At 41.3% G+C, this 14,498-nt stretch overlaps 2 protein-coding genes across 2 annotated transcripts in view; both read right to left on the bottom strand.

Annotated features, from left to right (window-relative positions):
* Positions 1-9,046, bottom strand: part of LOC123986094 (cytoplasmic dynein 2 heavy chain 1-like) — a 37,635-nt gene extending 28,589 nt beyond the window's left edge. Inside the window, exons 1-3 of the mRNA XM_046074175.1 lie at positions 9,032-9,046; positions 8,028-8,153; positions 3,804-3,914 (exon numbers count right to left, since the gene is read on the bottom strand). Of these exons, the coding sequence (XP_045930131.1) occupies positions 3,804-3,914; positions 8,028-8,153; positions 9,032-9,046 (252 nt within the window). The remainder of the gene's footprint in view (positions 1-3,803; positions 3,915-8,027; positions 8,154-9,031) is intronic.
* LOC123986093 (cytoplasmic dynein 2 heavy chain 1-like) overlaps positions 3,803-14,498 on the bottom strand; it is a 76,566-nt gene continuing 65,870 nt past the window's right edge. The window contains exons 29-31 of the mRNA XM_046074174.1: positions 9,332-9,492; positions 8,028-8,153; positions 3,803-3,914 (exon numbers count right to left, since the gene is read on the bottom strand). Of these exons, the coding sequence (XP_045930130.1) occupies positions 9,487-9,492 (6 nt within the window). The 3' untranslated portion in view covers positions 3,803-3,914; positions 8,028-8,153; positions 9,332-9,486. The remainder of the gene's footprint in view (positions 3,915-8,027; positions 8,154-9,331; positions 9,493-14,498) is intronic.

The following is a 14,498-nucleotide window of genomic DNA, read 5'->3' as shown; positions in this document are numbered from 1 at the left end:
CAGAAACGTAGTAAATTTTGTTGTGGTTCCTCACATGGGCTTTTTAAATCCCTCGGAGTTATAGATTTGTCTCTGTGTCCTTCCAAAGGACAAGAGTGTAAATTCTCTATTGGCTGCCATTGTAAGTTCTCCTCAAATTTTCTTGACCAGCGCAGAACGTACCAGTTTTTCAACTGGCAAAGTGGTCACTTTTTTTCAACTTTATCCAAACAAAAATACATCATATTGTTCACAAATGCCTTCTGCCGCTCCCGGTCAAGTCATTTTGTCAATACGACCTATAGTTTAGTCTCTGGGGAGGTTTGTTTGAGGCAAAGATTTAGATAATTTCAGAGGAATATTCCTATGTGTCTCTGTTGTAGAGCTGGTTACCTTTGTGACGTAAATTAGCTGATCAAAGATCAAAGGACTGGGTCCTCTGTTCTGATTGGTGGACTGAAGTTAAGCTATTTTCTGAACACCTGTCTGTGTACTCTTCACTGAACACATACACACACACGCGCGCACACACACACACACACACACACACACACACACACACACACACACACACACACACACACACACAGATTAAGGGAGACTCATTAGGCTTCTTATATTTTCTGTCTTATGTATAATGTTTCAGTGTCAGATGTTCATGTTAAACATGGCCAAAGCTCTACTCTTGACTCTTAATGATGTCATACAGAGCTGGTTTTCCATATATGGTCATTTGCGTGCAGCCTCAATAACAACTGGCAACTCCTATGCTTAGTCTGTCTGTAATGCTGAGTGGCATAATCATCCTGCTTCGGGATCTCGACTTATCAGAACACAGTGAGCTTTTGGAGGGGGAGCTTAAAGAGACAGGAGCATCTACTGCTTGTTTAAGAGAGAGGCTGAAATGAGAGCTTGCATGAAGTTTAGCAATCCAGTTTAGCATTAGCCTTCAACAGCCAGCATTCACAACGCAAGTTCTCCAGAAATTGCATTGTCTAGTTCAGTGGTTCTCAACCTTTTTTGGGCCAGCGCCCCCCTATCCATTATCCAGGTCCCTTACCGCCCCCCATCAAAAAACATGTTTGCTATTTTCCCTGAATATTGTTGATTTTTTTTATTGTTACTATTGTTATTAAAAACATGGAAAAGGTAACAAAAAAGCCATGTGAAAAGTAATTATATTTAAGTCAATGTTCCTCCCAGAAACTGCATGTGAAGCCAGATACTGTTTTCTTGGATGGGGCACTTAAAAGGTGGGGGGGTAAAGGGGGTCCTCCCCCAGAAGATTTTGAGCATTAAACACTTAATTTTCTGCAATTTCTCCTCCAATTTCTGCCTTTTCTGCACCAATTTCTGGTGAAAATGTCTAAAAATTCAGGTGGCGGGTGACAATTCAAAATATATAATTATAACAGAATATAATGTAGTGAGGCTCTCAGGCATTCTTATTGCTTTAAAATATTTTTCTCCTGTAGATCAAATTATTTAATATCATCCCTGCTGAGCCAACACACATGATTAAGTCTTACTTCCTCTTTTGTGGGGAAGTAACCTATTAACCCCCTTTTCATCTCAGTGATAAATTAATCCGTTTTAATCAGTTATTGACTGGACTTTATTAGCTCATCTGTTAATAACTTATCATATCATAACTCAGTGTTTCCCACAGAATGACAGTGTAACTGTGGCGCAGTATATACAGCATGCTAGCCTCGAAAACCCAGCTGTATTTTAACGTTATCTTAGCTCTCCTTATTAACTAGGTTCCTTAAATGCTTGCTAATAACTTTTAATAGCTGGGACACGAGGGAGAGAGAGCGAGAGATCAAGGGACGGGTGAGAGAGAGAGGGACGAGCAAGAGTATTTGCTCCAAGAATACGCGCTGCCTGCAGCACTGCAGTCAAATAAAAGTTTAAATAAGCCTAGTGAATTTAAAGGGAAAAGAAGAAAATAAAAGAGAGAGAAAAGGGGGCGGCTCAGAAGATAGAGCGGGTTGCCCGTTAATCGGAAGGTTGGCGGTTCAATTCCCGGCTCATCCAGGCTGCATGTCAAAGTGTCCTTTGGCAAGATACAGAATCCCGAATTGCCCCTAGCGGCTGTTCCGCCAGTGTATGAACCAGGCTGTGAATGTTAGTTTCTGTTTGAGGACTTAGGCTCAGTGAATGAATGTGTGTGAATGCAGATGTAGTGTAAAAGCGCTTTGAGTGGTTGAAAAAACTAGAAAGGCGCTATACAAATACGGAGCATTTACAAATAGAATTCATAATATTTCACTACATGCCCTATACTGCATTATGTTACTGATTCACTGGAAGTATCCCCTCGAATGTCTGACAGACACAGAACTGGATGAGACGAGGAGGTGCACAAATGCTGGGGGAAAACGAAAACGACAACACCTGTTATCAGGCAGAAATCTCACGACAAATGTTAAAATATGTCAACTTCAGCACCTCTGATAAAGTGCCGCTAACAGTCCCCAACAGAGCAAGTCAGGGCATTTTTATAGCCTACTGAAACTCCTGTATATGTCCGCTTCTTCCCGTTCCCATGAAGAAAGCACAAAGCTGCCCCACAAGTAGCTGACAGAGAAAAAAATGCACTGTCTCATCCTGGTGCCGTGGACTAAACTGGCAGGTTTTAATGTTGCAGAACACAGTTTTTTTGCAAGTAGTTTAAAGTTTAAACTTGTATTGTTGTGAATCTTTGGTGTAAACTCGCATTAGAATTTCCAACCAACAAACGCCCCCCAAAAGCAGCTCAGTGCCCCCCTTTCCAAAATATTGCTTCCAGCGCCCCCCATCGTCCTCAGAACGCCCCCGTTGAGAAACACTAGTCTAGTTACTTATTGAAGCTTCAACACTAGACTGGGAGGGAAAGGGGAGTTGAAGGTATTTGGGAGTGGGTGGAGGAGCTATAGTAGCTGGAATACAACTGTTTTGACTGTAGCTTAGTAATTGTGTTTTTGCTACATTGATGTTTTGTATTTTAGCCATTTTTGAAAAGTGGGTTGAAGATAAGATGGTCATTGTGTAGGATCTGCCGTGGTTAATGTGTGCAATGTTATGTACTGTTCATATTTATTACTATTAATACTACTACTATTACATGTATTCCATGGAACAATTTAAAATGCCTTGGTCAGCCCCTGCCCCCATCTTGCAGGTCATCTCTATCTAATCCCAATACAATGTGCAATGAGAAAAACAAAACTATGTGTATCAGTTCATGTAGACTGTTTATCTGAGGTTTGACATATAAGCTTTGACACTTACTTGTCCTGCAGTCCTGAAATAATATAGTACAATAACTTGGTTATTGCTGGGGATGTGTTCAGGATGTGTGTGTATTACATATGAAGTATGTAAATATGTTTGAGTGTGACTATGTCTGAGAGAGAGAAAAGAAAGACAGACAGACAGACAACGAGAGAGAGAGGCTGTTTGTGTAGCATGCTTGGCTGCTGAAGCAGCTAACCCCTTGAGCATGATTCCCATCAGAAACACACTGAGCACTAAAGCATGCATTACTAACACACAAGCTGCAGAGTTTTGCGTCTCGTTACAAATGTACAGTATATGTGACTACATCGTGTATGTAGTCATTATATAGAAAATAACCAACACTTATAATTATGAGTTCATATGACATTTCAAACACACAGAGCCCTTAAATACCCTGCAATGACTGAGTATACCATCACAGTGTGCCTGCAAAAACGTGTAGGTGCATGTTTGTGTGTAAAGCTGTGTGATATGAGCATTATGGTGTTATTGTTTGTATACCTGTGTATGTGTGTGGTGGTGGATGCTTGTGTGTGTACCTCATAAGTGATCTTAAGGCTGGACTGCAGCAGTATGGGAGGAAATCTGGGGTGAACTTCTGCTGTCAGCCAGAGACGGAAGCCTGCTTTGGGATGTAGCACATTTAGCTCCTGTGGAGGAAGGACAGTACACACATTAGACACATTAGGAGATCACCAAAGGAATATGAGAGACATATGAGACCAGACTGTAGACGTAACGGTTGGCTGAGATCTTCGTTTTCACATGCCTGCCCACCCACACACAAAAATATGCAAAAACACAAATACTGTATTTCAAAACATGAAACTCGCTCATTAGTTGGAATAATTAGAGAAGACTTCAGTCTTTGATTGCACAAGTTGTCCAGACACTGTATCACGCAAGTCAATCAATTTTCCAAACTGCCGATCTTGTTAGATCTTGTTAGGGGTTGAAAACGGCTTGACTTTGTCATAATATATCCACAACACAGGACCTTCTTGCTGTGAGGTAAAAACACTAACCACAAAGTTCACACGAGACTAGAGTAATATTTTTATACTGCACTAAATGCACTTTCTGCTCCATTTCTTAATATTCATGACCTTGAAACAATCCATGGACTTTCATAGATTCCCTAAAAGCAAATTTCTGTGTGCAAATGTAACTGAATCCCCACTCCTTTTATTCCATGTAGGTTTTCCTCCACAGGAATCATGCATGATGATAGATTCTCCACGATGACAAACCAGTCACCTCACTTCTATATATTTGTTCTTCTCTCTCTCTTTCTGTGTCTCTTCTTTTAACTGTCTCTGTCGCTGTCTCTTCATCTCAATTTCCAGCTTCCTTTCCCTCACGTCTCTTCTTACATTCCTCCCCCCTCTCCTTCTATGCTTCTCAAAGACGTGTGGTTAAAAATAACATGCTGGCACCTTAGGGTCTTATGTCATCTGATTGGGCACACAATAAATTGTAACCAATGTGTTTCTGGTTCATTTGGAACCTAATTTATTCTCGCGGAAGAACACATGATCACAGAAAATCAAAGACCACAGAAACTGACATCCCTCGAAGGATTTGTGTGTGTGTGTCTGATGTGTTGTCAACCGGAATTCCACTGGAACAAGTGAGTGAGAAAAGAAAAGATGGGTATAACTAGGGATGAAACGATTACCAGTTTAATGGTTAACCATGGTAAAATTCCCAACGGTTATTATTACCGTACACATTTTAATTACCATGATAACTGGGTACGGTTAACCGCGTTGTTATAATCTCACGGCAAACACTGTCCAGCCACTCCCAGAAGCAGGCCCGCATGCGCAGAATGCAACGTGGGTTTGTTTGGGTCAATGACGGTGGAGATTTTTCAGTCACTCTGAAGTCTGGTCGTATTTTAGTTTTTATGAGAGTGCTGAGAGAAACTTGATTGAAGAAAATAACCATCTAGTGAAGTGAGTGAGGGTGAGTTAACTTTTAGCTTTGGTTTGTCTCTCTGACTTGCTAACAGCGTGTAAACTGAAGCTCTCAGTGTTAGCTGCTCTTGTAAAAACACCACACGTTGTTCTGTTGCTGTGTGCGTCGTGTGTCGGCAGAGTCTATTCGTCCACTGCACATGATAACACGTTACGCAGTTTAGTCAACCAACCAGAATATCTAGAAACGCTACAGACTCCTCTGTATTTATGTCGGTTTTTGGGCTCATTGCAGTTTCTATCACTGTCTTCTAAAGACTTATTTGTTTTCATGTAATTGCCCACGGTGTCATTGTATTACCTATATAATATAAAATATAAAATCTTGATAATGCACACTTAGATAATTTTCATATGTTTACAAAAGGTATTTGCTGTTATTTTATTTTTTTTCGCAAACAAAATGGTAATTGTATTTGTAGTTTTCAATATAAAACTTGTTGAAATGGTTTCAGTGTGTGTATCAGTACATGTTAATATTTTTTGGCACATTTTTACAATACCGTGATAATACTGATAACCGTGATAATTTTGGTCACTATAATCGTGATATGAAATTTTCATGCCGTTTCATCACTAGTTATAACATATAACAGAGAAAAGAAGAGGAGGAAGACAGAGATAGGGAGAGAGAGTGCAAATGTATCTTACTATTAGCACATCAAAACGTATCCATGCTGTTCAGATGCACATCATGTGAAATACAATGGTAATGACCAATGCTAGTGATTACATCACAATAGACACTATTATATTATCTCACTTTATGGTGATTAGCACACAGCGAAACATTTAGATCGGTAGATAAATTAAGAGGTAGATTGAAAGATAGCTCCATAAGTAGATGGGTGAGTGGGTGATGTGAAAAATGTGAGACAGAAAACAGTGGAAGTGGAAGAATGTGAGTAGACAGGGATGAGAGGACATCTGCACTGCCAACTTCAATTATGAACACTGACCGCTCTCCTTCTCTGACTCTCTTTCCTCCTTTCTCCTCTCACTAAATGACCAACTGGTTTAGTGAAGGAGGGAAGGACTGGAAAGACAGATGGTAAAAGGAGGAAAGACACAGTTAAGGGTGAGCAGATGGACACGGCTACAGAAGCAGAGGCAAATACTAAAACAAAGGCCTCTCTTGGTAGAATTTCCACCTGCCTGCTGAGGCTCAGTTCATCTTTCCCTACTCCCCGCCTTTCATATCCACTGTCTTCGTTCTTTCTTTCCTATGCTCCCTGCTTTCCCCGTTCCCCTTGTTGCGTACGTTTTTCATTTCAAGCCTGACTGCCGAGACCCCAACCCCATCGGTAGCTGTGCAAAGAGCAAGGCAAAAAACTGTGAAAGAAAGAGGGACAGTCAGACAGACACATGGGGTGTAGAGGTAGAAAAAAAATGAAGAAATAAAAAAGGTGGAGAAAAATGCTAATTGAAATACTAGGAGGAGAGATATAAGTTATGGTTTAAGTCACTACAGGAGTATAGACAACTCTGGACAGGGGGTATCTCTGGCTAACCCACACGCATGCACGCACGCACACGCAGAAATATACTTTCTGTTTAGCTTTTGTAATTTGCCTTTCCTCATGTCTCTCTCACACACACACACACACACACACACATACACACACACACACACACATTGACACACACACACACACAAATCACTGCCAACAGCTGTGCCTCCCAGTGAGATATGACCTGCTACAGTGACACAGCACTAAACAGAACCCCAGGAAAAACATTTGAACAACACAAATAAACACAAAGAAACTGGAACACATATTAACCCACTTACTGTCTGTAATGTGACACACAAGCACACATCACACAACAATAATAAATACATGCAAGGACACGCTACATGCAAAGCAAGCATGATACAAACACACATGTATGCCCATAATAAACAAACACATAGTAATGAACACACCCACGCAAACAACAGCACAGAGGCTAATGTGGGACGACAGGTAGAAAGCAAAATGTGTATGTACAGGGAAAGGACAGAAGGTAATTTTAGATATGGAAATTTGGGCAGCCAGCAGAATGTGGTGTTCCTGTGTTTGTTCATGTGTGTGTAGCAGTCTTGTAATATCATATTCTAATATTATTGTAATTGTATAGATAAACCGTGGAGTAAAACAAGAAATTACATTTGCATTTAAGCACAGAACAGTCTCTAGGCTCCCCGTTTCCACTGACCTTTCCCCCTAACCCTAACTCTACCTACCTGGCACTGTGGGCTTGAGATGATGTGAAGAAGTGCTTGCTTCACTGGACTCATTACACTGGCCACATTTCTTGGGCTTATTTTCATGGACTTCACCTACAGGACTTAATCCACTGGACTTTTCCCAAAGGACTGTTTTTTGGACCCTTTTCTTGTCTCACTTGGGAAGTCTTATTGTGAATTTATCATATTAGTTTTGGATTTGTCCCATTGCTGTGTCACTGCATGTATTTGAACCAAATAGAAAAATACTTTCTGTTTAGCTTTTGTAATTTGCCTTTCCTCATGTCTCCTGATGCACCCCTGGTTCTCCACAAATGTGAGAAAGTGTTAATTCAATGCTAGTTAATGTCAGGCAACTGTGGATAGACACCCAATCATATTCAAACATACAGAATCTCTGTAGGGTAACAGAGCTGATTTAATCACTCTCTCACTGAGTTGATCAATAAGTGTCATTGTCTGGTAGTATTTTACAATAATTACACATAGCAGAATATCAACACGTATCAAAGCCTTACCACATCCAGAGACTATCACGTACACAGATTACCTACTTTTTCCAGAAGGGGTAGCCATGAAGTGACAAGGTGAAGGTTTTTCAGGCAAAGCCAGTCTCCATTTCGGGAACATTCTCTGAGTGTAGCTAAGGCCACATCAGCCTGTCCCTGACCCATAGAGATCTGGAAGGACAAGGAGAGTGAGAGAGGTAGGAGGGGGCGAGAAACAGAAGCAGTGGGATGGAAAATTTGATTCTACATTGTAATTTCTCAGAAGTTAGAGGCAGATCATCTGATTTAATATTTTAATTCATCTTGCTCCTTAGTGGGAGAAAATATCAAATATCAAATACTTGCGAAGGGAGATTCCCATTGTGATTTCTATCAATAGAGTTCCAACAAAGAGGCCAGTAACTCATCACTAATCTGAGTTATATGATATATACGATACTGATATGACTTACAGTAATGTTATATGCAGCACCCATATGAGTGGATTGCAGTGCGTATCTTTGGTGCACCACATATGGGTTCAATTGTATATAGTTGTTTGTAGTTACAATGGGAAAGGTAAAAAAAACATGTATTCTGTCTAAATATTATTGGATAAAAGACATACTAGTTAAATGGTCAAATAAGTGATAAGTCTAAATTTCTGAGATGATTGTTTGTAGATGTGCATACTTAAAAAGAAAAAATAGAGACTAGAAAAAGCATATATTTTGAAAACATAAACAACATAGACATAACTCTGTATTTCAGTGTTTCTTTTTTTGCCAAGAGGTCTTGTCATAGTGATTTAAAACTGAAGGATGAGCCAACATTGCCTTTGAAATATAACTCAAACTCTAATAGGAGAACCAAAAGCAATGATATGGCTCTTGTATGTGTTTTTAATAGTTTCTTAGAGTGGAGTTCTATGGTACAGGGGCAGTACTACCATATATCAGGCATTGACTACACAGACAATACTTACAATAAAAAAAAATCTTTGTGGGTTTTGGTCTCTTCAGGGGATTTGTTAAAAAAGAGAAAATAATGCCAGCATTGTTCTTGAATACCTGTATTAACCACATATCGGAAAAACAGCAGGTGTGTAGGAGCATCTTGCAAGGGCAGTTTTCTAAGACTTCTTGCTGTCTTGAAATGTATTACGACCAATGAACTCCACTGGCAGAACACTATCAAGAGCTTTGCCTCACAATTGTGTTTTCAATTCAACATTCAACAGGCAGTAGCTCTCTCATTTTCCCCATTTAGGTACACAATAGACTATTCTGTCGATCTGATCTTGGCATTCTGTTGAAAGAATCCCCTTGCACTTGCTAATCCGCTATGACTTCTCCTATCCTGTTCTCTACCTCATGATAATTGTCCCTGCCCACGGTTTCAGCTGCTAGTTCTGCAAGCTCCTGGGATGGGTCTGCCCCTGGAGAGATGATGATCAACACGGGCTCCCATTCCAATGTCTCAGTGTAAAGACGCCGTAGGTTCAGAGGAGGGGGGGAGAGCTCTTTCATACCTGCGGAGGAGAGGAGAGGGAAAAAGCAAGGGAAGAACAGATCTGTAAAGTTTGTTTGCAACATTTTATTTAAAGTTGATATGCAATTCAACGTCTAAGCGACTGGATATACAGAGTGGGTACACCAGGAGGGAACAAAGGGAATGCAAAAAAACAGAGCATGAAACAAGAAGTGGAGGTAAATGCTAGTAAGTAGTAACTAATGTGCCTTTGGTGGGGGTAGATGGGAAAGAAGGAGACAGGTGGGGTAGACAAATCAAGAGTAGTTAAAAGAGTAGGTAAAAAGTAGGTAAAAGATGGGGGTGATGTGGAAGGGGGGTTGATTTAAAGAAAGAAAAAAGAGAAGAGGCAGAGCAGAAGGGAAGCAATGATGGAGAAAGAGAAAGGTGGCATAAGGAGAATACACTGAGAGACAGAGCGAGAGAGATTAGAAGGCAGATGTGCTGTGCATACTGAGTGCTAGGTATGCAGCAGTATTCACTACACATAGCAGAAGAATACCTTGTCAGCCCCCTGGTGTTGAGAAGCCAGGCTCTTTGTGTATGTATCTAAGTGTGTGTGTGTGTGTGTGTGTGTGTGTGTGTGTGTGTGTGCGCGCATTTCCACAGTGGGCACTAGGCTCTAATCCTGGTGTAATTTATTGAATCGTGAATCAGATATGAGTTAATAATGACACACAAGCAGCGATACAGGCACACACGGTGTGGGTGGCTGTCAGAAATTCCGCTGTGACGTTATTCACACATGTATCATCAGATATCGCTTTCAGACACACACACACACACACACACACACACACACACACACACACACACACAGTGCTGTCTCTTCTGGTTGAGGCGACTGCTCCAGCCTGAACCTTCTTTTGGTGCTTGCTGCCAAATGCAATCTGCTGCACTGACGTACACGTACACACGCGCGCACAAGGTCTTGGTAGAGACCAGAGCATCTGAGCGACCTTTTGCTGCATCACCATGGCAACACTAAGAAAAACAGTCATCTGACCACATGGCTTGTGAAGTCTGACTGCAAAAAAAAGGGGGGCATTTACAGAACATGCGCGTGCACAAAAACTTACACAACTACCTTTTGATATGGGCAGATAATCAGTATTTGTGCTGCAGACCAGCATCCTCTGTCAGTGAATGGAAAAGTTCACCTTGGCTTTTATGACACACAATCAGGGCAAAGAGGAGTCTAGAAAAAAAGTGCCACAGCCTTCCTATGGTTCAAACACTGAGTGATTGGTGTAGGAAACACAGTATGTTAATCAGCAGACACTTAGTACATATAACACTTGACATATTAATATCTTTTCATATTTCTATTAAAATCATTAATTGATGGGATAGATTGGATGTTTAAACAAAGGCTTCTTGAAAGAGTCTTTATATTTTTGAGAAGTAGAGTGAGCAAGTCAGTGAGCGAGCACAATTGTGTGTGTTGTGTGTGTGTGTGTGTGTGTGTGTGTGTGTGTGTGTGTGTGTGCGCGTGTGTGTTCACCCAGGCATGCCTGTGTGCGTGAGCAGTGCCCAGGCCTGGACTGGAGGGATTGAGTGAGATTAGCTGTAAGAGGATTACAGACCATGCCTCATTAGCATACTGATTTACAGCCAAAAACACATACACACAAAATCTTCTTCTCCTCTCTCCTCTTCTCTTTTTTTTCATCAGTCTGTCTGTCTTACGCTCTCTCATTCAGACACACACACTGACCCACGTCATACACACACTACACCTTTGCCATTGGGTTCATTTGCCGTTCAAGGAGTGTCAGGACTATCTCTTCATCAGGATAGGATTAAGCGTGTGTTTTACTAGAGCTGCACACGGACAACCAAGCAGAGACAAAGCATGTGCTTTCTGGGAATTAGCTCAAATGGAAACACGACACATACCTTCAAAGAAAAAGAGAGCTAAGAGGGATGGACTATTAGACACGAACAAACTCAGCAGAACAGGTCGCCACAAATAACACACAGAAAAACGCCATAACACATTGTCTCACACACACACACACACACACACACGCACACATCATTCTCAGTGGTTATTGTTTCACTTTTCCCATATTTGAGAACGCCTCTTGCAGCCTCGTTGGCGCAGTAGGCAGCGCATCAGTCTCATAATCTGAAGGTCGTGAATTGGAGCCTTACAAAGGGCAGAGTTTTAAGAAAATTAATTATGTTGGAATGGAGAATGGAACTACACAGTCAAATGTACAATACAGATCTTCAAAGATGGAGTGATTGGCTCAGGGACACCCATAAACACAGATATGTAGAAGGGTGCACACACACACAAAAGCTGCAGTGTCACCCTCAATGAGCCAGTACTATTATTAGCACTGTGGAGCAGCTGCACAACAGCTGACGCTGAGTTTCAGTCAATAGAGCTTTTGCTATCAGTAGGAAGCAAGGCAGTCAGAGTACTGTAGCTCACCAAAGTCCTCTCTCCATCTCTGCCACCATCTTCTCCCTTCTCCCTTTTTTATGCAACTACTCCTATTCCACTGTGGCTCTTTTGCATGTCGTATTAATATTAATATTAACAAATGTGTGAAACTATTTGAGGGTTGAGAAAAATACAACACTAAAACAACAGCCAATCCTTTTCAAAAAACATGGGTGATTTTGTTGTAAGAAAACAACAAAGCTCCAGGGGCCTCATTACAGAAGAAGATCCTTACTACTGGTCCTATCTTAAGTTTCAAAGATAGGAAAAATCATATCTTTCTATCGCATAAGCAATTCCTAAACTCATGGCTGTGTCCTTTCCTATCTCAGACCTTATATCATTTCTCAAGAAATCCTAACTAGAACTATTTTGATTCTTCAATTGGCAGTCCCATCATGTCTGTTTCACTAATGTTGGAATATTGAGGGTCAAGAGAATCTGCGCTAACATTATGCCTCATTTAAACCCAGTTAAATAATAAGAGTAGAAGGCTGAATCCAGTTAATAAAACATTTTTTTCATGTTGATTTTTGTGGAATGCTATACTGCAGCGCTAGCTCTGCATTCACTTTGTTGTACGGTATATGGAAGCCCGTTTTGCCAGTTTGTATGTGTGTGTATGTGTTGCTGCTGTCTGTACATGTACTTGATAGACATGCCCTGATAGTAAAGTTATAGCTATGTGTGAAAAATAAATGGTCAAATGCAAGAATTAATTTGCTTGGCTACATTGTGTAACTTTGATTAGCAACTAGCTTGCTCAGAGCTTAGAGCTTTAGTAGCCTGCTGGATAGGCATGGTTTAAGAAGCTAATGTGCAATGCATCATGGTACATGTAGACACTATCCGCTGGGCTCCACGAGCAGGAGAACTCTGATATCTCTGTCAATATAGCACACACTGAGGAATTTATTGCTTCAACGGACCACATTTACCATCAACACTGACTGGACACCCACATAAAACACAGCTGACAGCTGCACACAGTTGATGACTTGGTTAATCACTACAACCTGGCCCTGTTACGTAGTCTGCACTCTGTTGCTCCCCCATCACTCGATTTGTCTCCTTCTCCTGCCCTGCTCTCTGGTTCACTGCTGAACTCCGCCTCATGAAGGCCACAGCGCGGAGGCTGGAGAAGTACTACAAAAAATCTGGCCTGACTGTCCACCAGGAAGCCTATAACGACCATGTTAAAAGCTACAAAAATGCTCTGTCCAGGGGAAAAACTAACTATAACTACACTCATTGGCAGCTTTTTTCCACTATTAACCGCCTACTCTGCCCACCTGATGCTCCTCAACCATCTGACGCTGCTGGCCTATGCTCCAGGTTCCTGGAATAACTCCTGAAAAAGGTAGAAACCATCCACCAGCAACTGCAGCTGTCCAGCTCCTCCCACCCAACCACACTACCGCTGCTCGACACAAACTCTTCAACTGTCTTCACACCGAAGGATTGCCTCTCCGCTTTCTCCCCACATAAAACAGCTCAAGTTCTTGAGCTAGTGTCAACAGCAAAGGCTACGACCAGCAAACAGGATCCAATGCCAACTGCCTTGGCCAAGGCATGTCTTCCAACTCTGGGTCCCATACTGGTCAACATCATCAACACCTCGCTGTCTTCTGTCTTCCAACAACACATCAAACACACTACTAAAACTGCCCTTTACCATCTTAAGAACATCTCCAGACTGCCCAGCAAGGCATGTCCAGAACTCTGCGGCTAGGATGCTCACCCACACAAAACTTGGACTGCACATCACTCCCATCCTGAAGAAGCTTCACTGGCTGCCAGTTAAGTCCCGGATCAAATATAAAATCCTCCTACTTACGTACAAATCTCTCCATGGACTTGCACCTCTGTACCTCCCAGATCTACTCCATCCCTACACTCATTCACGGTCCTCTGACAAGGACCTGCTCGCTGTCTCGAATTCCAGGCTCCGGACATTTGTTGACAGTGTCGGTGCACCATCACTCTGAAACAAGCTCCCTCTTGCCTAATTACCTTTAAAAAACAGCTTAAAACACACCTCTTCACTGAGGCCTATGGGCTTTAATCTCCCCTGGCCTCACACCTCTTACCCCCCCTCCCTTGTTTGTTAAGCCTCCTTGGGTTTGTGAAAGGTAATATATATACTGTAAATCCAATATATACTGTAAATCAAAGTTATTATAAAAGTTGCATAATTTTCACTTTTAGATCTTTAATATGTACCAGATGGTACCAGCTCTACCTGCCCTTTTTGGTTTTCCATTGGGCAAATCTGGTACCTGGTAGGTCAGGGGTATTCAATTAGAATTCAAGGTCCAGTTAGAGAAAATTTCCCGAAGCAAAGGACCGGAACATCATAATGACTAACTTGCGTTATCATTCAGTACCATAACGTATAGTTGTATCAACATATGTTTTTAGTCAACAACGGACTGTCAAATCAAATAATATTTCAGTCAGTTTTCACATCAAACTGGAGGGATAATAAATAATAACTACTCTAATAATAAATTCTAAATTTAAGTAAACTAAAATACAGTGCCTCATTTTTT

Source organism: Micropterus dolomieu, linkage group LG17 (genome assembly GCF_021292245.1).
Source record: "Micropterus dolomieu isolate WLL.071019.BEF.003 ecotype Adirondacks linkage group LG17, ASM2129224v1, whole genome shotgun sequence".
Lineage (NCBI taxonomy): Eukaryota > Metazoa > Chordata > Actinopteri > Centrarchiformes > Centrarchidae > Micropterus > Micropterus dolomieu.
This window is presented reverse-complemented; position numbering and strand designations above follow the sequence as displayed.